Raw genomic sequence first — 26,674 nt, 5'->3', positions numbered from 1 at the left:
ACCAGAGTATGAAGCTAGGTCCGCAGCTACTAAGGCGGACACAATAACTGAGGATTTATTTGTGGACACAATAACTGAGGAATTATTTGAAAAAGAGCTTAATAGTTCCCCAAAACATGATACGTTAACATATGCATTACTTAATGGGTCATATTTACCTAAATAGAAATGTATGTGTTCTCCGATGCTCTTCCTCCATTCGTCATTGTAATGCAGTTATAGAGCTACCATGAAATCATGAAAACAAAGCAGTATGGTACAGTAGGCACTTTATCGGCACTGATGTAATGCTATGTTAGAAGCCACCGAGGTAAAGTTGCAAGTTGTTGCATTCTTCACTCATAAATATATGTCTGAGTGAAGTTAAATGTTATTGTCTTTAATAAAGAAAAATATTATCGTGTAAATAACCTTCAAATTGTGTGCTACCCACAAGAGTCTTCTATATGAATTACTGAATTTACTCATTGCACTTTTTTCCCTGTGCATGTAATGACTTTCAGAAGTCAAGTTAGTAATAAACTAAACTAACTTAAGATTTTAAACCTTAAATTGCTGATTTACCCACGTACAATCAAAATAAAATGAAAACAGTGAGTAGGGTAGTATGAATGAGAAAAGTGACGTACTTAAGTTTACGAAATAATGACAAGTTCTACAAAACCTTTACTAACTACAACTTCCCAGAGAACCAGCTTTAAATCTTGTACATAAATGACAAGCACAATTCAGTTGAGGAGCGGTGTTTGACTGACAAAGCGTACGTAAGGACGGAAGCTATACAAATTCTTCCTTGAATTAACTTCATTTACAACGCTATCTGACTTCGTTTACGTGAATGCATTGTGAGGTCCTACTCTAATGAAATTGAATCAGCTAAGGTCAACTATACCACAAACTATGTTTCACCTGCGAAACAGGGAACTGTAAATATCATTTAACAGCCCTACGCTGGTGCAGCAGTGCTTTAAAATTTGACCTTGATTTAGGCGGAAACAGAAAACAGCGCACTGTGGATGACGAGTGGCGTGCTGTGGGAGACGTAATGTTCTGATGTGTCCACGAAAATGCGCAAAATACGCGATCTGGATTTCTGATTATCAGAAAGCGGGAAACATCCCAAAAAAATGGTTCAAATGGCTCTGAGCACTATGGGACTTAACATCTAAGCTCATCAGTCCCCTACAAATTAGAACTACTTCAACCTAAATAACCTAAGGACATCACACACATCCATGCCCGAGGCAGGAACCTGCGACTGAAGCGGTTTCGCGATTCCAGACTGAAGCGCCTAGAACCGCTCGGTCACCAGCGGCCGGTGGAAACTTCCCAATCAGAGCCCTAAAATCCCGGCAGATTTCGATGTGAGGTACACCAGTTCGCTTTTCTGGAAAAACCAATTTGATTCACAGGCACTGTTGTTCGCTCTAGAATTTCAAAAACCAGACGGCCGACTGAGGGTGAATAAGTTCACCTTCGTGACACACAATATGTCCAAAATGATACGCAGTTCCACTGTCATATTGCTGGAAATTGCCGTAGGCTCTTAGTCCACCACAAGATACAGACAACAAGTCTCACGCACTAGCGAAAGGTTCGAAAACGAAATCCAATAAGCACAACCACCTTTCACCAAGCCTCTGTATGGAAACCGAGTTAGCAAAAATAAGTAAATATAAAAACTACCCTCGCATTGCACCAACCAATCAAACAATGCTCTACTTATTGAATCTACCCTCTTGATTCTTCTGTTGGTCTGCTAGGCAATTCAGATACAGCACTAGGGTTCCCAAGCAAGGGAGCAAGCCTCTCCTTTGCCTATACTGAGAGGAGCCAATCAGCGCCTCCAAATTTCTCTTCCGAAAAAAAAGCAGACTTCAGAATAGAGAAGCGCCGTTCTCACAGTAAGCGAGGCCACGTTTTGGCAAAAAAATATCTACCTACAAGGGACCCTAGTCCTCACTTAATTTAAGGAGCGATCTCAGCTTTCTGGGCCGACCGTTTCTAATTTCTGAAAGAAAGCTGTTACGCTTTCCAGGCAGTCGTTCCTGTAAAATATGTTTTCACCGCTCACTAAAAGAACCTGACGACTCCATAGCGTCAGGGACGTTACAGTGCTACTTCCACTAGACACGTACACCAGCTGCTCTGTCCACATCAACCCAGTTTCTAACAAGAGAATGCATTGAGTTCTATAACCTTCCACTGTATGCACAAAAGCTCAGTTACAGCAATCTCTGTTAAATGGCTTTCTCCACCCATTTTTAGGCCAGCAGACTTCCACAATGGCCTGGTGTCTGGCCCAGGTAAAATGTTTTGCAAACCAGTGCACTTTACTGTGTGAAAGAAAAGAGCTTCAGCCGGAAGTCCCTCTGCAGATATGAACTTCTGAACACTGTTTCCCAGAATCACTTGCATGGCCAGATCGCTGCGCTCAGCAATTATGGCATCCAATTTGGCTCTCTCCATGTTCTCGGTTGCCTCTGACATGGCCCTCCATGTACAACCTCTCTACAGATAACACATGTAGTTACGAGAACATTGTGCCCACAAATCCCTCTTGCAGAAAAAGTAATTAACCCACATAGCAAATGTTGTATCGTGGAACATCGAGATCATGACCTGAAACATGAATGTTAATCTGACTGTGTTGTTAAAGTGAGAGAGTAGTGCGTCGCCCCTCAACGTTATGCAGATCATACTACGATCTGAATGGTTCAACTGTATTTTGATAGCTTTGCTGATACTCCGAATTTAAACTTCAGTGGTGTGTAAGAGAGGAATGTATAAGACAGCAATGTCTACATTAGGAAATGTGACTGACAAGCTGAAGTATCATGATCACCTGCTTAATAGCTTGATGGGCCACTGTCAGAACTCAACACAACAATGCTTCGGCATGGTTTGTATTCGATAAGTCCTTAGGAGGTTCCGGAGGTATGTGGCACCATATCACACACTGACACGAGAAGTGACACACATCGAAGAATGGCGTCTTTACTTTATATCACTGAAAAATGCTTGTGAAGTTGCCCTATGTGCATGAAAAACATTGTCACTTTTACTACCAACAATATGTACTTGCAGTTTAAGGAAACTCATTTCAGTATAAACATTCTTATAAAAATAATCCTTTGAGTCCAGTTTCTCAGGTACTGCACTTTTTAAGTTTTATCACTGTTCCTGCTAGGCTGTCATATGTCCATGCACATGTCACGTACTTCCAGGAAATTACGGGCCTATGGCTTGTGGGGACGGAATTGTCACCCAATAGCATCCAAGATAGGTTTAGTCAGGTTCATATCAGGCTAATTTGGTGGCCAAGACATAAACAGCAATTCATTATCATGCTCCTCAAACCACTTTAGCATAATTTTGACGTTGTGGCACGTGCAGTTTTTGTGCTTGAAGATGCCGTCGCTATTGCAAAAAACATAAAACACCCAGTAATGCGGATAGTCTGCTACTGCGTTCACAGATAGTTGTCACGCTGTCTTAGATTACTACCGCAACCCTTACGCATGCTCAGGTAAATGTCACACGTAATACAATACTGCCCTCGTCTACATACGTATGCAGTGTACGTGACATAAGTCTTTAGCTCAAATAATTTCTGATTGTATCCTTGAATTAATGAAAAACAAGAAATTCAGTCAAAATATGTCATTTTCTTCACTCCACGGCTCGACGCGCCTTCGTTTTTGCTGTAGTGTTTCCTGTTATCTATTATTATCTTTCCCAAATTATAATGTATTTCTTGTCTTACTTTCTTTCACAAATGTGGAACAATGTTTGTGTAGCATGTGTTTACTTATGTACACACTTCGATTCAAAACTTGTCATCTCAATGCTATAGTGTGTCAGCTGCATCAAAGTAACTTCGTATGTAGAGTATAAGCCTCATGAAGCTAAAAACATATTTTGTCGCCTATTCAATTCTTCGTATGATGTAAACATGTATTTCGCAAAGTGCATAACAGTTTCTAGGATAAACATGTTGTGGCGACATTTTTGAAGTTTTTGCACTCTATTTCGCGTCTCATTCGTGGTCTTCGTATTGCTAACTTAGTATTTCGGCTGAAGAAATGACAGTTTGTTGCGGGACGTCGTGGAATGTTCTCGCCTGAGCGGCTTTAGTTTCATGAAGCTCCGGTAGGTAGAGCGCTACATACGAGGCAGACCTGGCAGTGAACAAAAACATGGTGAGTCGTTGGTGCAACAAGTGAATCTGAAATATATTGTGCCCCCTCAGGAAACTGAAGAAACTACGTCAGCGTACTCGTCACACAGAAATGTAAATGAGCCACTCCTCCTCCATGACAGCGCAAGGTGTTACACAAGTCTGTGTACCCGAGGACAGCTCAAAATACTTCACTTGACTCTTGTTCCTCAGCCACCCTACAGCCGGATCTCTCACCTTTTGATTTCCGCCTGTTTGGCCTAAAAGGATGCACTCCACGGGATGCGGTACATGGGTGATGGTGGGGGGAGGGGGGCAGGATGGTGAGGTTTGGCTTCAACGTCGGCCAGTGGAGTGGTATCATGCGAGCTTGCCGGTCTCCCAAGTAAGATGGCGTAATACCATTCCATTGAATGAGGATTACGTTAAAAAATGCGGTTTTGTAGGCAAAAGAGTGGGGAATGATATTGTGCAATGGAATCCTGAATGAAAAAAACCTTCTTTCAGAAAAGCAAGTGTTGCATTACTTACTGAAAGCTCCTCCTATACATCCGCTCCCTAATACTTACCTAAAATTTGTCGAAAAATGCATCACCTCATACCTAATACTTCACTAATATTTGTCGGAAAATAAATCACCTTATAACTTAATACGCACTATCTCCATTAATTAGTTGGCTGACTTACGTGTCACCTGAGAGTATCTCCACAGTCATAACTCAACTCTTTCACGGACTTGCTTGTCGCCTACTAAATCTTCTAAATACCACAATAACCTCATTGGCAGGACATCTCTTGCCTACGAACATCAACACAATTCACATCGGCGAAACACAAGGCGTCTAATAAACTCTTATTATAACAGTATACCAGTGTTTATACCTAATATAACCTTCACTTTATAATTAACACAATCCAGAAACAGATCGCTTCGTTACACTTTCATGCCCACTTACCTTGTTCAGCAAAATGTGTTCCTTCTGCTGCGGTGAACTTATATAATACTACCTGCTTTTTGTGTCATGTTTCTTAAAAGCCTTCATGATTGTGGATAGAAATCTTAACTAGTTTGTTTTATTTAAAGAAAAATGTTCGCCCAACCATAAAGTGTGTTTATTCACAAGTTGTGTTCTATTAATGCCTTTGTCTACCCACCTTAAAGAAAAAAAAAAAAAAAAAGAAATCTACAAGATGTTTCAGATTTAGTTCAGTCAGCTGACTAGTTTGGTTACTGCTAATACAAAAATAAATGTGTGTTATCTTAACTAAGAAATGCTTTCACTGGTTGATTTTCAGTAGCAACTAGTCTAGGTATAACCTATTTCAAAATTTTTTATCCATTCAGTTTGCTCATTGCAGAATAGCTTAACATATTAGTGTAATATCACGTGTCCATAATATTACGCCGTATTCATATAGCGTTCATGTATGCAAATCGTGTGATGGTATATAAGGTCGAGAAACAGAATGTTACACTTCTATCACTTCAATTTACCTTGCCCACTTTTCTTATAATTTTGCCACATTTTGTTATCTACTTTAATGCATCTGATAAAGAAGAATAATGAAGATGATAGATGTGGTTCTGAATTTAAGAAGAGGAGGAACTGGCATTGCGAAGCAAAAATGAAATATTGTCAGTTAAGTTGGGCATCTGGTAATTGCCAGTTACCTGATATAGCAAAGAGTGTATGCTCTCTGAGATGTGAGTAACAATCATCTGCTGCAACTCAACGACATTGTATTTACTTCTGCTTACTGCTGCTCGCAGATGAAAATCAACAAAATTGTGTGTACTTTTGGTATCCACTGTGCTCAATTGTGCTGCTGTAAGGATACACACAACCATCTGAAATTGTTTCTTTTGTCCAATGCATCTGAATGATGATTTCTGACACATAGTCAGAATTGTACGTTTCTTTCTGCAGACGCAGCGTAAACGTTATATGTAGTAACTCAATATGCTGTACCACTTACATTAATTCTTACTTTCTCCTTTTTCCCGATCACACCACGAGAGTACTTTGGCTTTAAATTTCATTGTTAGTCCACAGTATCGTTCACAAATTTGGTAGATTCCGTCACTTTCTCCTTGACTTCTCTCAGACTTAAATGAATTACATCCGTGTGGTCTTTACAAAAGGATTCCACACTGGAAATACTACTATTAAGTTTACGTATTTCTTTAGACACTGAATCGAACCTTGTATACTGAAGTGGATGATCCATAGAACCGAGTTCAATAAGAACATTGACTTTCGTGTCCAAAGTTTGAATGCTAATTGCAATTACATTTATATAGTCTTTATCAACTGATTATCTATCAGTCGATCAGCAATGCTAATTCGACATTATCCCTCGGGCACTTTATTGGTACTAGTGTACTGCCATTGATTATTTGTATCACAAGATCCAAATACCTCACTTGGGGTGTCAAAATTTTGACTCCTCAGTCTAATGCATCAATACCAGTTTCAATTACACTTCTGACATCTTTACTAACTTACTATACGTTATCAATGCTAGTTCCAATACCAATTGTCCCACAGACACAGAATAAATATGTGAGCACTGCTGTGTATAATTAATACAACAACTTTTACTGTAGTGACAAGTTCGTTTTCCTTAGTCGCCCTTTGTATTACTGCTATCGCCTCTAAACCTGTTTCTACTTTTGTTAAACTCTGTTCTTAGTATTTGAGATGATCCTGTAACCTTTTATTAAATTATTCTCGCTCTTTTAGCCCTGTTTCCAATTTTTGGTTCATTAAGGTCATAGCTTGCATTAGTGCGTCCAACACTACTTCTAATATGAAACTTAGACTCTGTTCCACTACAATATTATTTTCCTCAACATTATTCTCATTTAACAAAGTGTTAGCCGACCCAGTACAATGGCTTAAACTTATCTAAGTATGTGATATCCGTTCTTTCCGACATGTCCAAAAAAACACCACAACATATATAATTATCAATTAGGTGTGAAGAGGAAAGATCCATTCTTTCAGTGTGGATGTATATCAAGCCCGATCTCTTGTGGTAATCCGGAATAGCCAGTGAGGGTATCATGGGTAGGTGAGGCCACGCTGTCAGTAGGGAACAAGCTGGCAGTTGCGGCGCATGGGAAGTGTGATCGAATGGCCAAGGCACTTAAGGTGACCACCCGCTTTAACGGGAAACAAAGGTTTCAGTCCCATTCCAGCACAAATTTCCATCTGTTACCATTGATTCACTTCAGTACACAAACGCAGCTGCCATTACCGAAAACCTTTGAATGGCTTAACCTCTCAGCTAATTTGCAATGTCATCATCAGATATTGTGTCTCCGGCATCTTCATTCCAATCTTCCACATCTTATGTGATCAGGTATGACAGGCTCTTCATTTTCAGTACAATCATTTACAACATAATCTAGATTTTCATACATATTAATTCTAACTTCGTTATTTGTGATTTGTAACTGATCTGCAGGAACGTCACTACCATAGTTAACTTGCACTCCTTCCCTAGTTCTAATAAGGTATCTTCTTTCCCCTTCACTTGCCATTTTTACAGTTTAAAAGAAGTTCAAAATTATTTCGTAGTTTTTTAAATACAGTAATTACTACAGCATACACTAAAAGCTCTGTTTACTCAGTTCGTGCTATGAGCTACTACATACGTTAAAGTACACTGTGCAAAGCATAACACTCAAATATGTCGTTATCTGTGTGCCACCATCACAAAGATCTCAGTGTAGTTGATATGCCATGCCAATGCGATGTCTGGTGCTGACACCATGACTACATGCACAGCCTGTATCGCCTGACAACGTGTGTCGTTCGTCGCTCCCTGCTTTCCCTTGTTTCCTTCTGCGTTGCATGGTTCCCTTACACAATGAAATATTCTTGAAGATGCCACTCACGTAATCCAGCCATTGTGTACATGAATGTTAATCATAAAACAGTCTGAGATATACTGATACTGAGTCATTAGCACTTGTTCACACTCAGCAATCGTTGTTACGCAATAGAGAGTTGTTCATAGGACAAGTTCGCACAGGGAAAATATCAATCAATCACAGTTCACTCTCCTTGCTAGTAAATTACAGCCTCATGTACCACAGAGCTTTTATCCTGTGAAGGAATTCCCTATACAGGATGCCATGTATGCCAGAGCAGTAAGACAGGAAGTGCTGTTTTGTAACTAATTAACTATTGCAACCAAATAGAAACAATAAGTAGTGTTCAATCCAGCTAACGTCCTGTGTATTCTCACCTGTATTACTACAGGTTACAAACGTTGGTTGGAATCTGTACTGTGGATGCAGAACATGCGAGGGGCCTGGTAGTCCTCTGCCACATTAAGGCAAAACACAATTTCCAACTGCCCGTCCGCCTAGTGTCTTCCTTTGAAGAAGCTGCACTAAGATCATAGGTGCGAGTTTCTTGACGTTAGGCTGTTGAGTTTCTAATGAACTGAAGGACATGGTAAGCATCAATCTGCGGCTATTTGCTGATGATGATGTAGTGTACAAGAAGAGCTGTCATTGAGTGTCTGTCTCAGGGTACGGGGTGACCTAGACAAAATTTCTAGTTGGTGGGATGAATGACAGCTTGCTTTAAATATGGAATAATTTAAAATAATTAGAGATGAAGAGGAGAAACGATCCCATAAAGTTCAAATAGAGCATCAGTAATTTGCTGCTTGACACAGGCTCATCTATCAAACATTTAGGAGAAACGCTGTAAAGTGATACGAAATGGAATGAGTTTGTATAGAAAGTAGTAGTGAAGGTGAATGGTCGGCCTGGTTTACTGAACGAGATTTAGGAAAGTGTGGTTCATCTGCAAAAGAGACTGCATGTAGAACAATATAGCACTGCTAGAGTGTTCGGGATCCTTACCAGGTCAGATTAACCCAGCGGCAGCCGCGCTGAAGATAATTATCCCAGCAAGCGAATGCAGCACTCAGTGCCACCTAACATAAAATACCAATTAACTGATAATTTTTGTAGTTCTCTGGTAGAATTTATTGAAGGGGTTTTGAGTTACAAGTAAGATCGTTACAACCACAGATTTCAGTGCTATTACAGACCATTAAATAAAGTCTTACAACAATTTATAGTGAAGGGAAAAGGAAATACTATGTAGTCATAATAAGGAACAAGAAATGCAATTAAGGAAAAAATATCGTAAACAAGTATCAAGAACCACACTCTTTGTTTCTCTGGAGAAGGTCTGCAGTCATTACAATGCACAATGTTGTCACTGTGTTGATTGCAAGCAAATCTGTAGAAAGTCACAGCAGTTTTTTTTTCGTTTTTCCTTTTTTTTCCACCACAAAGATAGCACCTTCCACACCTTGTAACAACCACTTCGTTACTTACGGGGATTAGTAAATAGGGTGACAGAGATCCTGGGATGTCCCTCGGTAAAGTAAAGAGTTTGGCCCTTTCTTCCATCTGGCTCGCCATTAGAACTGAGCCCAGGATTGTGGGATACGTTCTTGTCCTGAACCTTTTATCTGAATTATTTGCGAAGAACAGCACTTGGGAATTAATTCCAGTCATATCCAAATATCGGAAAAACAATGCCAAATGCCATCATTTTGTTGCCCTCTGAGTGGATGGTTTCTGAGATTAAAGGGAGCAGACTGTGACGGTCATCGGTCCCTTTTTCCAAAAAAACTAAAACCACCCACAGAGAATAAAAAACGAACAACAGAAAAGACGGCAGACGACACAGGACAAGAAATACTTAGAGATCAGACAAAACAAATGAAAAGCACACAGAGTGTGACGGTGATTGGGACCATAGAGATAAAAAAGGAAAAGCCAACCACCGAGAACACATTAAAAAACACAGTTTAAAATCGGAGGCCAAAGGCCAGAATCAACACAATAAAACATAGACACTCAGAATAAATGATAAAAAAACCCTGCCCGAATAAAACGCAAAGAAGGACCGCCACACACCGGTAGCCTCCTTGATGGCCCGAAGTTTGTTTCGTGGAGGCAGGGCGGGCCATTCAGTGTCCCAAAGTTCCAGAATTTTGCCGCGTAAAAACGCTCGCAAATCAGTCTCCGGGAGGCCAATGTCCAGAGATGGTGTACTGGTGGCCTCTTTCGCCAGGCGGTCAACATTTTCATTGCCGGGTATCCCAACATGGCCTGGGGTCCACACGAAGACCACAGAGCGGCCGCAACGCGTAAGAGTATGCAGGGACTCCTGGATAGCCATCACCAGACGATAACGGAGGAAACACTGGTCGAGAGCTCGTAAACCGCTCAGGGAATCGCTACAGATCACGAAGGACTCACCTGAGCAGGAGCGGATATGCTCTAGGGCTCGAAAGGTGGCGACCAGCTCAGCAGTGTAAACGCTGCAGCCAGCCGGAAATGAACGTTGTTCGGAATGGTCCCCTAGAGTTAGCGCATAACCGACACGACCAGCAACCATCGAGCCGTCAGTGTAAACAATGCCAGAGCCCTGATACCTTGCCAGGAGGGAAAGAAAGCGGCGGCGGAAGGCCTCCGGAGGGACTGTCCTTCGGGCCCTGTGCCAATTCCAGCTGAAGGCGAGGTCGAGGCAGACACCATGGGGGTGTACACAGAGGTGCCTGGAATGGAGGCGGAAGAGGTAAAGCCCCAAGCCCGGAGAGAAGCTCTCGGATACGGACCGCGATCGGACATCCAGCCCTGGGCCGACGTTCTGGAAGATGGACGTGCGACTGTGGGAATAGTAGCCGATAGTTAGGATGCACGGGCAAGCTGATAACATGGGCAGCATAAGCGGCCAGCAAACTTTGGCGCCGTAACCGCAGTGGAGGGACACCTGCCTTCACTAGTGTGCTGTCCACAGGGCTGGTCCGGAAGGCACCGGTCGCAAGTCGTATTCCGCTGTGTAGGATTGGGTCCAGCACCCGCAACGGAGACGGGGATGCTGAGCCATAAGCCAGGCTCCCATAATCCAGACGAGACTGGATTAATGCCTGGTAGAGCCGTAACAGGGTAGATCGGTCGGCGCCCCAGTTGGTGTGGCTCAAGTATCGCAGAGCATTTAGATGCCGCCAACACGCCTTGTTAAGCTACCGAATATGAGGCAGCCAAGTCAACCGGGCATTAAACTCCACACCCAAAAGCCTATGCGACTCAAACACAGTAAGAACTTCGCCGTCAAGATAAAGCCGCGGCTCCGGGTGAACAGTGCGTCGCCGGCAGAAATGCGTAACGCAGGTCTTGGCTGCCGAAAACTGGAACCCATGAGCTACAGCTTAAGACTGCGCCTTACGGATAGCGCCCTGTAGCTGACGTTCAGCAGCTGCAATGCCAATAGAGCTGTGGTAAAGGCAGAAGTCGTCAGCATACAGGGAATCGGAGACAGAATTTCCCACCGCTGCAGCGAGCCCGTTTATGGCAATTAAAAACAGGCAGACACTGAGGACAGATCCCTGTGGTACCCCGTTCTCCTGGACTCGGGAGGAGCTATGGGAGGCCGCGACTTGCACGCGGAAGGTACGATACGACAGAAAATTGCGGATGAAGATCGGCAGAGAACCCCGAAAACCCCATCCATGAAGTGTAGAAAGGATGTGATGACGCCATGTCGTATCGTACGCCTTCCGCATGTCGAAAAAGACAGCGACCAGGTGCTGACGGCGCGCAAAGGCAGTACGAATGGCCGACTCCAGGCTCACCAGATTGTCGGCGGCGGAGCGGCCTTTACGGAACCCACCCTGAGACGGAGCCAGAAGGCCCCGAGGCTCCAGTACCCAGTTCAACCGCCGGCTCACCATCTGTTCAAGCAACTTGCAAAGAACGTTGTTGCGGCTAATGGGACGGTAGTTGTCAACCTCCAAAGGGTTCTTGCCTGGTTTCAGAATGGGGATAACAATACTTTCCCGCCATTGCGACGGAAACTCACCCTCGACCCAAATACGGTTGTAAAGGTCGAGGAGCCGTCGCTGGCCGTCCACTGAAAGGCGTTTCAGCATCTGACAGTGGATACCATCTGGCCCAGGAGCGGTATCAGGGCAAGCGGCTAGGGCACTGCGAAATTCCCACTCGCTGAATGGAACATTGTACGATTCTGGATGGTGGGTGCGAAACGAAAGGCTCCGACGTTCCATCCGCTCTTTAATGGAGCGGAAGGCCTGGGGGTAATTCGCAGAAGCGGAACTCAGAGCAAAATGCCCTGCCAAGTGGTTTGCAATGACGTCGGAGTCAGTACAAGCTGCTCCATTAAGTGAGAGCGCAGGGATGCTGACAGGAGTCCGATAGTTGTAGACGCGTCGAAGCTTGCCCCAGACCTGCGATAGAGTGACATGGAGGCCAATGGTTGACACATACCGCTCCCAGCACTCCTGCTTGCGTTCGTGGATAAGGCGGTGGGCTCGCGCACGCAGCTGTTTGAAGGCGATAAGGTGTTCGATGGAGGGATGTCGCTTGTGACGCTGGAGCGCCCGCCGGCGATCTTTAATCGCATCAGCGATCTCAAGCGACCACCAAGGCACAGTCCGCCGCCGAAGGGACCCAGAAGAACGAGGAATGGCAGATTCGGCGGCAGTAAAGATGCCGGTGGTGACCGATTGAACCACCGCATCAATGTCATTACTAGAGAGAGGCTCAATAGTGGCAGTGAAGGAAAACAAGTGCGACAGCCATATTCATGGCCCACTTGCAAGGCCGCTCAGAAGATTGACGCTGGGGCAGTGACAGAAAGATCGGAAAGTGGTCACTACCACACAGGTCGTCATGCACACCCCAGTCAACAGACGGTAAGAGGCTAGGGCTGCAGATCGAAAGGTCGATGGCGGAGTACGTGCCATGCGCTACGCTGAAGTGTGTGAAGGAACCATCATTTAAAAGCGAAAGATCAAGCTGTGTCAATAAATGCTCAATGGTGACGCCTCGACCTGTCGCCACCGACCCACCCCACAGAGGGTTATGGGCGTTGAAGTCTTCCAGTAACAGGAAAGGGGGCGGCAATTGGGCTATCAGCGCATCCAGGACATGCTGCGCAACATCATCATCCGGTGGAAGGTAAAGACTGCAGACGGTAACAGCCTGTGGCGTCCACACCCGAACAGCGACAGCCTCTAAATGTGTTTGTAGACGGACAGACTCACTGTGATGAGAGTTAAGGACATATAGGCAGACGCCACCAGACACCCTTTCATAAGCTGCCCGGTTCTTATAATAACCCTGATAGCCAAGGAGGGCTGGGGTTCGCATTGCTGGAAACCAAGTTTCCTGAATAGCAATGCAGAAGAAAGGGTGAAGGCTGATAAGTTGTCGGAGCTGAGCTAGATGGTGGAAAAAACCGCTGCAGTTCCACTGGAGTATGAAATTGTCCATGGCTGAGAAGGCGTGAAAGGACTAGGAAGGCAATTTACGCCGCTTGTTCACTCGCTGCCACCGATTCAGAACCCACACGAGTGACATCCATGGCGTCTGAGGGACCGGCGACATCCAGGTCTTCAGCAGACGCCAGAATCTCGACCTCGTCCTCAGACGCGGAGCTTGTTGGAAGCGGTGGGATGGGTGTCACCGCAATGTCGGGATTCTTGGATACTTTTTTCTTTTTCAGCTTACTTCGCTCTGCCTTCGGTGGTTCAGGCTGGGAGGGCTTCACTGGGTCAGTCTCAGGGACAGACGACGACCGTGATGCCCTACAACCAGGGACCGGTGGTTGTTTGAGCCACTTGCGGGTGTCCGCTTTCGTACCAGTCGGAACTTGCGAAGGGAGGTCCCCAAGGGACCCCTTCCTGGCGAGAGGAGCCGAAGAAGTCTTACGCTTCTCCAGCTGGGAAGGGGGAACTGGTGTCCCCGATGGTTGGGGGGCGTTGCTCCTGAAGTAGATGGAGCAGGAGCAACAGGGATTGTAGTGCCCCCCACCATCAAGGGGGCAGGTGTGGTTCTCTGGCTCTGAGAGCTAACGGTGTGTGGTGCAGCTATAGGAACTGTAACAGGAGCGACAGTGGCGGCATAAGTGGACGTCATTCATACTGGATGCAGTCGTTCAAACTTACGCTTAGCCTCAGTGTAGGTCAGCCTATCCAGGGTCTTGTATTCCATTATTTTCCGCTCCTTCTGGAGAATCTTACAGTCCGACGAGCAAGGGGGGCCCGCATCTCATGGTCGTGCGGTAGCGTTCTCGCTTCCCACGCCCGGGTTCCCGGGTTCGATTCCCGGCGGGGTCAGGGATTTTCTCTGCCTCGTGATGGCTGGGTGTTGTGTGCTGTCCTTAGGTTAGTTAGGTTTAAGTAGTTCTAAGTTCTCGGGGACTGATGACCATAGATGATAAGTCCCATAGTGCTCAGAGCCATTTGAACCATTTTTGAGCAAGGGGGATGGTGCTCCCCGCAGTTCACACAGATGGGAGGCGGGGAACAAGGAGTATCAGGATGAGACGGTCGACCACAATCGCGACGTATGAGGCTGGAAGCACAGCGAGAAGACATATGGCCGAACTTCCAAAACTTGAAGCACCGCATTGGGGGAGGGACATATGGCTTGACATCACAACGGTATACCATCACCTTGACCTTCTCAGGTAACATGTCACCCTCGAAGGCCAAGATGAAGGAACCGGTGGCAACTTGGTGATCCCTCGGACCCCGGGGGACGCGCCGGACGAAATGGACCCCTCGTCGCTCTAAGTTGGCGCGCAGCTCGTCATCGGACTGTAAAAGGAGATCTCTGTGAAAAATAATTCCCTGGACCATATTTAAGCTTTTATGTGGGGTGATAGTAACAGGAACATCCCCCAGCTTCGTACAAGCGAGCAAGGCCCGTGACTGGGCAGAGGATGCTGTTTTTATTATGACTGACGCTGGCCGCATTTTCGACAAGCCCTCCACCTCCCCGAACTTGCCCTCTAAATGTTCTACAAAGAACTGAGGCTTCAGAGACACAAACGATTCCCCGTCAGCTCTGGTACAGACGAGATACAGGGGCGAATACCTTTCGCTCTCATTCATAACCTTTCGTTCCTCCCATGGTGTGGCCAGGGAGGGGAACGATTTGGGGCCATACACATTAGACTTAAAGTGAGCTTTGCAACGCTTAGAGACTGCTGACGGCTGGCCGCCAGCGAGAGATGATGTACCACGCTTCATTGCGGGTCATCTGCCCTGATGCCACCTACTACGACCAAGGGCCCTCCCCACGGGCGCCACCCAGCCACAGCAAAGGCCACCTGGCAGGATGGCCATTGCCGGGAGTCCCGATGCCCCATGGAGATAGGCATCTACTCCTTGGCATACGTGGGGAGTTAATGGCGCACGCATCTGTAGAGCGAGCCCTGTGTTGTCAGGGGTCTACAACCAACAGGGTACATGGCAGCCCGACCACAACGGACTGGCTACCGTGCTGGATTTTAGGTGACATGTCGTCCATGGTTTTCATCTATGCAGAAACTGGCACTGCTCATCGCATGGCGGAAAGTGCACGCAGGAACGTATCCATGCCCAAGAGATGGAGAGCGGGCAGGACTGCAATGCAACGACGAATAAGCTGGCGAAAGTTCTCAACGCAAGATGGACACAATGCACCAAGTAAGGCGCCCTTTCCCAATCGGCTCGCTCTTCAGAAAAATTTTGAGATATGGAGGTCAAACCCGACAGGGGACCATTACATAAGGCCGAAACGTTTGAGACTCCTTTTAGTCGCTTCTTACGACAGGCAGGAATACCGCGGGCCTATTCTAACCCCCGAACCCGCAGGGGGGCCTCTGAGTGGAGTAGGATGTACACATGTAATCAACGGTTTCCACGCCACCTTTGTTTCCATTGCTGTCCAGATTTACAACACGCTTCCCTGTAGAAGCATCAATTTCATCAGTTTCATGAACTGACGACAGTAAAAGTACAGCCTTGTTTCTATCCGTTTGGCGCGGAACAAGGCAGAAGTTATCTTGAAATCCGAAGAGACAGTTTCCAGTTTCTCGCAACCTGTTTGAAAAGGAACAAGGAGGAAATTCTTCGGATGTTTTGCCAGTGTCCCTATGAAGGTCAGCCATTTTGTAGAAGATACTTTCCTAAAGGGTAACTGCTATAGTAGCTGTCCATAGTTACATTCATGTGAGCGCCCTTGATTGATTCAGCTAATCTCATCACAATATCCATAGGTTGGTTAGATGCAAGATAAGGTCCAGGATTCTGTCTGCCACAGTATACTTCGATGTTACAAGTGTAAAATGCCTCCTATCGCACAATGCGTACAACTTCAGACTATACTTGGCAGACTTATTGGGCATCCACTGCACAAAGCCACAATGTCCACAAAAACGAACAAGAATTTCGTCTATGGTTGTGAACTCCCATGGGCTGTAGTTATTTCTGCAGTTGTTCAAAAATGCAGAGTGGAGATCGCGGTTGACAGCAATTTTGTCAATTGTAAGTCACTCTTTTCTCACTGGAGTATCATTAAACCTCAGTGACCAGAGCAAGCACTGAAAGCGTTTGTAGCTAAATGCCGCCCTGAGCAATTTGACATCAAAGCCATGAAGAAGTGTGCTGCTAGTTTTGTTACAGGTAGATTCAATCATTATGGGATTGCTACAGAAATACTACGTGAACTCAAGTGGAGACCTGGGAGAGGAGACGACGTACATTTTGTCGAACATTACTGAGAAAATTTCAAGAACCGGCATTTGAGGTTGATTGCAGAACGATAGAACTGCCGCCAACATAAATTTCGCACAAGTACCACGAAGAGAAGATGAGAGAAATTAGGGCTCGTATGGAGGCATATAGATAGTCATTTTTCCCCTTGCTCTATTTGTGAGTGGATCACGAAAAGAAATCTAATGGTACAAGTAGGGGTCTCCCGGACGTCACGTGAATGAATCCGCACTTGACAGTGCTCCACATATATAGGGTATTTCCATGACAACGTTATAAACTTCCAGTTTAAGGTAAAGTACCCCAGTCCAGAAAGTAAAGCGTTAAGCGGAAACCTTTTTGATATTTCAGACAATGGAATGCATATACCAGTACTTTTTTGCCAATTTCGTAGGGCAGACAACCTTCAGAAATGGTAGTATGGACCAAAAGAAGAAAAAAATGTGTAGCAAACCTGGGCTCTAAAATGTGTACGTTAAGAGTATCTTAAGGTACCTTCGATACTGGGAAGCAAATCTCTTCCATCGAACAAGTGACCATAGCTCTTAACGCATGTACCATTTGAGGCCATGCTTACATTATTTTCCTTGTTTTGGTCCTTGCTACCATCTTTTGGCGTTGCCTACCCTTCAGTCTCAGCAACATCAGAACCGGTATATGAAATTCTATTATCAGAGGATTTTGGAACTTTGGCACCGTTCGTTCTGGACCAGGAGCCCTTACCACACAATGATAAAATGACCCTTGCGCACAATCCCTGAAAGTCTGGAAAATCATCTCGGAGTGACCCTGTATACTTCATGATATTCATATCACCTCTCCAGCTGGAAATAACGTCAATTTGACGTAAGATTTTGGCGGTCCAGCTGGCCGCCATCGTCAACTGAGTAAGCCGTGCCACTAACTCGCCGAAACTGAAACCAAACACGCAGCGGTGACTCCTTTATATACCGCGTGAAGGTCCAGGGTGCCTGCACGAACATAACTGCCCTCTAGCGCAAAGCACGACGACGCCCTGGTGGTAAAAACTCGCGGAAACGACAAATCGATACCACTGTTGGCACCTTTTGGTGATCGAAACAAAAACCATTTTTTTATAGTGTCAAACAAAGTTGGGTTCCAAATGTTACTTGAAGGATACCCCTTATCTCTGATTATAATATTGCCAGATAGCTAGATTTCAGCACGGGCTGAAATATTGTGCCCAGATGATGTTACGTTCCGGCTGGAGACGAGATATGAATGTCATTACTTACTACGCAGGGAAAGTTTACTAAACCACTACTTGCACACATGACGGTAACACCAGCAGGTTGGTTCCCGTCCCGTGGTGGGCAGTGCTCATCATGGTTTGGTTCATCGGTGTTTATTTTTTCAAGCAAATGATTTGATTGTTGCCAACAGTTCACCATTTATGGCTCTTGTAAATCTGATAATCGTAATCAGACGTATTTTTTCAGCGACTGGTATTTTGTAGTTGTATCAATCCTTTACCTTTTCACGTATTAATGTTCCAAGTAAATGATTTTGATGAATGGTAAAAGCTACAAGAAACGGACAAGGTGATGACAAATTAACGATGTATGGTTAAATTTTAAAGTAACTATTTGCGTATTGATCAGAATAAGTAAGGTGTCTTAGAGCTCTTTTGCATCGACCACGGGAAACCTCTCTAGGGGTGTACACTTGGTGCAATTTACGTTGCGTGTTGCAGAGCGGCAGGGGCACGCGGCCACCACCACCGGCCTCCACCACGACAGAAGTGCCGCAGTTCGACCGTACACGCGTGAAAGTGGATGTCCCTGGGGACCTCGTCTTGATTGGCTACCGTATCACCAGCAATATCAGTAAGCTTATCGGAAGCGTCTTCCTGGTAAGTTGCAAATATTAAGAGCATTACTACTACAGTTGTGACCGGGTGGACTAGCTGGTAAATAAATTTGTGATGTTGACGACCATAAATGAAAATACTTAACATAACCTAGCTATTCTTTTCGCGAAATACTTTATTCATTTAGGGATGCAGTGTAGAGTGTCTTATTGTGCATAACCTCCTTAGAAAGACGATGTAATTCTTCTGTCGTACGTACCGTCAAATGGGGTGAAGTTGACCGACTTTGGGCTTTAAAATGAAATAGTTCTTAAACCAATAAAATTATTTCTTTTTCCTTCAGAGCATAGGTGGTGAACTTCACTAATAAAGTTTTTGGTCGTTATTATCTTTTTCTGAATAGTAGCGGCTCCGGGCAAAGAAAACCATCATAACGACCGGGAGAGCGGTGTGCTGACCACACGCCCCTCCTATCCGCATCCTCAACTGAGGATGACACGGCGGTCGGATGGTCCCGGTGGTCCACTTGACGGAGTGCTTTTATTACCTTTTCTTCCAACAGTTCATGGTTATGTTTTAATTTTATCCCACCTGATAGTGAAGTTGACCATTTATTTATTATGTGATAATTATGGATTGATGACAACTGCAGGGGGACTATAATTGTTCAGAAACCTTATCAATAACTGTAAAATAGAACTTAGAATAAATAATTTTTAATGCTAATTTGAGGATAACCGACAGAGAAAGTGTAAGGACAAAAAGAATGAAACAATTTACTTTGTGAGATACCGAAGAAACGCACACACTTCTTCATTAGCACTAAAAATTGACTGATCACCTTGTGTTTTGCCAGTACAGCCATGAATCATGTTTATCAGGGTTCTTTTGTGACTTTTATGCACTTGGCTAGCCTTGTTAATGCTTATTTCCCATTTAAAATTTCTGTGAGGAAGGCTATGTTTCTCCAATTCACCCGACTTACTTTTGTAAGCACGTGGCATTTTCACACCGGCAACTCTTACGATCTCAACTGTATGATACAAGAAACAGAACTGCAATCTACATCCCTCACTGCCGTTTAGTGACAAAAAAAGAGCTATCGAGTATCGGACCTGATTTACGATTGGATTCAAGACTTCTTTGTGGACAGAACGCAACACATTGCTCTTAATGGAACAAAGTCGACAGATGTAAAGATAATTTCCGGAGTACCTTAAGGAAGTATGATAAGACCGTTACTGTTCACAATGTATATAAATGACAGATTAGAAACCGTCAGATGCTCTTTAAGACTCTTCGCGTTTGACGCGGTTATCTATAACAAAGTAGTGACGCCAGAGTACACATCGATTTGTAGAATGACCTGCTGAGCGTTGATGTATTGTGGAAGCTCAAGCAGTTGACCGTGATTGTAAATAAATGACGGATACATAGAAAAAAATTCCACTACTGTACAACAGCAGTATTGATGACAAGGTGCTGGAAACAGTATCTTCCGTAAAATATCCAGGAGTAATTATCAAGAACGACCATAAGAGTTATGAACACATAAAACAAATAATAGGAGAAGCAGATGCCAGCAGAAATTCATAGGAAGAATCATGTGAAAATGTACAACTTATCCACGAATGAAGTGCTTTGTAAGGAGCTTGTTCGACTGATTCTTGCGTACTGTTCATTAGTACGGGTTGCTTACCAGGCAGGACTAATACAAGAGATAGAGAAGATCCAATGAAGAGCGGCGCGTTTCGTCACGGGATCATTTAGTCAGTGCGAGAGCGTTACAGAGATGCTCAATAAACTCCGTTGTCAGATGTCACAAGGGAGGTGATGTGCATCTTAGGGTGGTTTGGTAATGAAACATGCAGATAAAGCTTTCTGGATGAGTCGGACAACATATTTCTTCCTCCCACATACATCCCGCAAAATGACCACGTCGAGAAAGTTCAAGAAATTAAAACTAATACAGAGGCTTTCAGATACTCAGTCTTCACACTTGCCATTCACACTTGGAACTGGAGGGGGGGGGATTAGTTAGTGGTACCAAAGGTACCTTCCGTCAGACGCCGTTAGGTGGCTTGCGGAGTATAATTTAGATGTAGATATCATTGTTCTAGACCCTAACGCAGTGGTTGATAACTGGATACAAGGAGTACCAGTACGATGTTTTAGGAAAGCATTTAGAGTTCCGGTATATGAGTTATAAGCCAAGGAAATCTCCCAAATATATTGGTCGTACCTGAGGGACTGGAGCTAATTTTAAATCTATTCGTGGAACAATTCGTCCCAGAGAAAAACGTGAAAGCCTCGTGGATTTTTGAGTATCTGTTTTCGAATCTAATAGAGTAAACTCGATAATTTTCTCGAGATGAATGTGAAATACGAGCGTCGTTCCATAAGTAATGCCCCACATATTTTTTCTCACAACATAATTAATGTTAAGAATCATAATTTGGTGAGAATATACATCAACATGTATTGTCCATGTCCTATTGTTCCGCGTAGTCTCCATACGTTCTATGGACGTACGCCAACGTTATGGAAGAGCTTCTATTCCCAGATGGGAAAAACTCTTGTCCCGTAGGCTTAACTATGTTCTCACTTCATGACTGACACTCTCGTCATCTTCAAACTGTGTTCCCCGCAGAGAATGTTTAAGCGGCCAAAGAGTTAGAAGTCCAGGGATGCCATGTCTGGACTGTAGGGTGGATGAGGCAGTGATATCCAACCCAATTTGGCGAAGTTTTCCCGGGTTCTCAGACTTGTGTGTGGATGTGCATTATCGTTGAAGAGCAGGATTTCTGCTGAATTCTTGATCGGTCGGAAACGTCGGAGAGGCTTCTTGAGCCTTCACATATGCCTCTAAATTAATGATTGACCCTCTTGACATCACATCGACTTGAATGACGCCATCACAATCCCAGAAAACCGTCACCATGACTTTTACGGCAGATGGAGTTGCTTTGAATTTGTTCTTTTGTGGTGAACGAGGATGATGCTACTCCATGGACAGCCTTTTTGTTTCCAGCGCGAAGTGTTGCACACAGCTTTCGTGCCCCGTAACAATCCGTGACAGAAAGGCCTCTCCGTCGGTCTCAAAACGCTCCAACAATTCAGGTGAAATGGCCTTTCTTTGAATCTTGTGGTCCGCTGTGAGCATTCGTGGAACATCTTTGAATATCCGGGAGCCTCGCTCATTGCAGACGCACTTACAATGCTGACCGACAACTGTAGAGCCAATTGTCGAGTTGTGATGCGTCGGTAGGCACGAATAATGGCATCCGCACGATGCAGCACGTCTGGAGCAGTAACTGTGACAGGACGTCCCGAGCGTTACTTACCATGGAGCAATGTTTCTGCATTTCCTGATGCTGGAACTTTCTTTACTCATCGCCCAACTGTACTCCTATCAACTGCGGCATCGCCATACAGTGCACACAAACATTTATGGGTGTACACCACGGTTTCTTTTTCTGCACACAAGTATTCAATAACAGCACTCTGTTTGTAGCGTGAGTCGTATGTAGACGCCATTTTGACGCTGTACTACAGCTCTGCCATCTGCCAGAACGGTTCGAAACTTCGCTGGCGCACAGAACAAGCATCAAATGTGAGGCACCAACAAGGATGTTTGTCATGTATATTAATAGTTTTTTTAAAAAATGAAGGACAGTAGTTACTGAACGACCTTCGTAAGTAGCATATTGTAAATATACTAATACGTTTATGCTGTGAGTCAGGGCACCGCTGTAAAAATAACTGTTGGCTATTCCCACAGAACACAGCGGAACGCAAACAGCAGCTGGTGGAGGCGGCGAAGCCGTTCATCGCGGCGAAGCTGGGTCTGGACATCAGCGCCTCCTCCTTCACCACGACTGAGCCCATCGAGTCGCTGGTGCCGCGCGTTGGACTTCCGCTGGGCGGAGAGTCCGCAGGCAGTTCTGCAACGTCGACACAAGACAGCTCTGTTAACAGGACAGATCGCTCCCGGTTAAGGGCACTGTAACACGAATTACAATTTTGCAATTGGAATCGTAGCATGTTGTCAAATTCTCAAGGCAGTTACTACTGTTCCCTGATTCTGTAGAAGAGATTAAAGTACTTGTTCTCATTGTAAATAATCTTGTTTTTTTCTAATAATACATTATTTATGGCAGATTATAAGACAATAAGTGACAGAATGGGGGCACGAGCCGCGCAGGATTAGCCGAGCGGTCTGGGGCGCTGCAGTCATGGACTGTGTGGCTGGTCTCGGCGGAGGTTCGAGTCCTCCCTCGGGCACCGGTGTGTGTGTTTGTCCTTAGGATAATTTAGGTTAAGTAGTGTGTAAGCTCAGGGACTGATGACCTTAGCAGTTAAGTCCCATAAGACTTCACACACATTTGAACATTTTTGGGGCGCACGGCTTTTAGAAGGGGGTTTCCTTGGGCAACCGGATTGTAGAAATGGAAGTTTTCGTCTCACTATTCGGTTTCTACAAAGTCAAACGACCAGCATCTGGTAAACAAAGTACCAGCAGCACGCAGAGCAACGACGTGACTGGCTACCAGCAGCTCTGCAAAAGTCTGACATTGTTGTTGTTGGTTTTATGGTCTTCAGATCTGAAGACTGGTTTAACGAAAATCTCCACTATGATACCTTCGGTGCAAGCCTCATCATCTGTATGCATATTAGCTTGCTTACTGTCTTTGAACCTTTATTTCCCTCTAATTTTTGCCTTTCACACTTGCCTTCATTGCCAAATTCTACATTTCGTGACGCCTCAGCATGTGTCCTATCAACCGATCTCTTCTTTTAATGTATGTCAAAAATGTCTGTCTTCTTCGAACTCGAATCGATACACCCTCAATCCTTATTAGATTTACCCATCAGGTCTTCAACATTCTTCCGTAACACAATATTTTAGTAGCTTCTATTCTTTTCTTGTGTGAACTGCTCACCCTCCACGTTTCACTTCAGTAAAGGGTTGTACTTACGACAAATATAATCAGAAAATTCCTAACACTGAAGTTCATATTAGACTAAAAAACTCCTCATTTTGAAGAATACTTTTCTTGCTATTGCCAGTTTGCAATATCGTGTCTGCTTCTGCTACCATTTTGCTCCCCTTATCGCAAAACTCATCTATTACTCAAACACAGTCTAATTCCCTCAGTATCACCTGATTTAATACTCCCTGAACTTTAATTCCGCTCCTAAATTTCTCCTTGCTTTTATTTACTGCTTGCTCAATGGACCGCCTGAATAACGTCGGGTGTAGGCTACAGCCCAGTCTCACTTCCTTCTCAACTACTGCTTGTTTTCCACAAGCTAAGACTCATAATATTATAGTTTTGTTTCTGTGCAAACTGTAAATATCCTTTCACCCACTGCGTTCTATGCATTTGGGGAATCTTTTGCCAACACCTTGACAACCAGTAGCATCCACTTTGTTTTATTCAGCTGGTGAGTATTGTGCCCCTGTTTGGATCAATAGCCACTACATGGATATTGTTGACGCCCATTTCAACTAACCAATAAAATTAGTTGCGGAGACTATCAGGAAAATTCCCGCCCTTTGGCTATCCGTTATGAGCAACATACCACCGCCCCAAATCAAACGCCTTGCTGCTCTAAAATCTCAACTTCAAAAATGTTCTTATAAGCCAGTACTGAATAGTCATACCGGTTCTATACAACTTGCCAACTAATATAAGGAGTTAAGACTGCAATTCAGAAGTCCCCAAGCGGGAACAGCATCGCAACTGCGGAACTTTACTACAGACGAGCATTGGTGATCACAATGGAGACCGCAAACTAGAAACAGTAGTCTCATACAAGACCCGACAGTCAGTCGCCGGTTTCGCCCGGAGCAGAAGCGTATAATGTAACCTCAATGGAATCTGCACTGGGCAGGGAATATGTTAATCAGCTGCCACTATCTTGTTTTGTTTTTATTTATCAGATATAGTTTAATATGTTCGTTTTTTTGGCTTTTCCGATTTTAGTGTGTTGAATCACGCAGAAAGGGAAGCTTTTCTGATAACAATGTTTTATCTATCAGCCGAGATTAAGTTCAGTCATTTCAACATTAGTCTGATCTTTCATGAACGATATACTTTCGACGGTATAATGCATAGCGCTCTGTGTTCGTAAGTGCCCAACATACAGAAAGATCCGCTAGACCTTCTGTGCTGTCTTATTGTGGTGCGTAAACCTCTCCTCCCTACAGAGGTAATCTCGCATTTCAGTGAATAATGATATTTCATAACTTCCGCATAAAGTAAGAGCGCTGTTCGCCCAGTAACGATACATTTTGGCTATATCAGCACACAGTCTGTTCGCTTACATCTTGTTTCAGAACTATTGCTATTCTTGCCTCAAACACTGACAGATGTCTTTCTGACTCCCTATGAGATATACAATTAAAAAAGACAACGATTGTAATAGTTTGATGAAACAAGGCTTTATACTCCTTGTAATATTTTTCTATGTGATAAATACCGTTTACTGAAGCCAAGATATAATGTCCAAGCTGAGACTCTCGATTATATCGCAGGATCAACATACAGGGTTATTACAAATGATTGAAGCGATTTGACAGCTCTACAGTAACTTTATTATTTGAGATATTTTTACAATGCTTTGCACACACATACAAAAACTCAAAAAGTTCTTTTAGGCATTCACAAATGTTCGATATGTGCCCCTTTAGTGATTCGGCAGACATCAAGCCGATAATCAAGTTCCTCCCACACTCGGCGCAGCATGTCCCCATCAATGAGTTCGAAAGCATCGTTGATGCAAGCTCGCAGTTCTGGCACGTTTCTTGGTAGAGGAGGTTTAAACACTGAATCTTTCACATAACCCACCAGAAAAAAATCCCATGGGGTTAAGTCGGGAGAGCGTGGAGGCCATGACATGAATTGCTGATCATGATCTTCACCACGACCGATCCATCGGTTTTCCAATCTCCTGTTTATGAAATGCCGAACATCATGATGGAAGTGCGGTGGAGCACCATCCTGTTGAAAGATGAAGTCGGCGCTGTCGGTATCTAGTTGTGGCATGAGCCAATTTTCCAGGATGCCCAGATACAAGTGTCCTGTAACGTTTTTTTCGCAGAAGAAAAAGGGGCCGTAAACTTTAAACCGTGAGATTGACCGAGCGAGGTGGCGCAGTGGTTAGCACACTGGACTCGCATTCGGGAGGACGACGGTTCAATCCCGTCTCCAGCCATGCTGATTTAGGTTTTCCGTGATTTCCCTAAATCGTTTCAGGCAAATGCCGGGATGGTTCCTTGGAAAGGGCACGGCCGATTTCCTTCCCAATCCTTCCCTAACCCGAGCTTGCGCTCCGTCTCTAATGACCTCGTTGTCGACGGGACGTTAAACACTAACCACCACCACCACCGTGAGATTGCACAAAACACGTTAACTTTTGGTGAATTGCGAATTTGCTGCACGAATGCGTGAGCTTTCTCTACCGCCCAGATTCGCACATTGTGTCCGTTCACTTCACCATTAAGAAAAAATGTTGCTTCATCACTGAAAACAAGTTTCGCACTGAACGCATCCTCTTCCATGAGCTGTTGCAACCGCGCCGAAAATTCAAAGCGTTTGACTTTGTCATCGGGTGTCAGGGCTTCTAGCAATTGTAAACGGTGAAGCTTCTGCTTTAGGCTTTTCCGTAAGATTTTCCAAACCGTCGGCTGTGGTACGTTTAGCTCCTTGCTTGCTTTATTCGTCGACTTCCGCGGGCTACGTGTGAAACTTGCCCGCACGCGTTCAACCGTTTCTTCGCTCACTGCAGGCCGACCCGTTGATTTCCCCTTACAGAGGCATCCAGAAGCTTTAAACTGCGCATACCATCGCCGAATGGAGTTAGCAGTTGGTGGATCTTTGTTGAACTTCGTCCTGAACTGTCGTTGCACTGTTATGACTGACTGATGTGAGTGCATTTCAAGCACGACATCGCTTTCTCGGCTCCTGTCGCCATTTTGTCTCACTGCGCTCTCGAGCGCTCTGGCGGCAGAAACCTGAAGTGCGGCTTCAGCCGAACAAAACTTTATGAGT

The 26,674-nt window shown here is 44.5% G+C and overlaps 1 protein-coding gene across 1 annotated transcript in view; it reads left to right on the top strand.

Annotated features, from left to right (window-relative positions):
- The window catches only part of LOC124606877, a 97,493-nt gene extending 74,797 nt beyond the window's left edge, over positions 1-22,696 (top strand). Inside the window, exons 4-5 of the mRNA XM_047138969.1 lie at positions 18,501-18,659; positions 22,399-22,696. Of these exons, the coding sequence (XP_046994925.1) occupies positions 18,501-18,659; positions 22,399-22,626 (387 nt within the window). The 3' untranslated portion in view covers positions 22,627-22,696. The remainder of the gene's footprint in view (positions 1-18,500; positions 18,660-22,398) is intronic.
- Positions 22,697-26,674: the final 3,978 nt, after the last annotated feature.

The sequence above is a fragment of the Schistocerca americana genome, chromosome 3 (assembly GCF_021461395.2).
Source record: "Schistocerca americana isolate TAMUIC-IGC-003095 chromosome 3, iqSchAmer2.1, whole genome shotgun sequence".
Lineage (NCBI taxonomy): Eukaryota > Metazoa > Arthropoda > Insecta > Orthoptera > Acrididae > Schistocerca > Schistocerca americana.
This window is presented reverse-complemented; position numbering and strand designations above follow the sequence as displayed.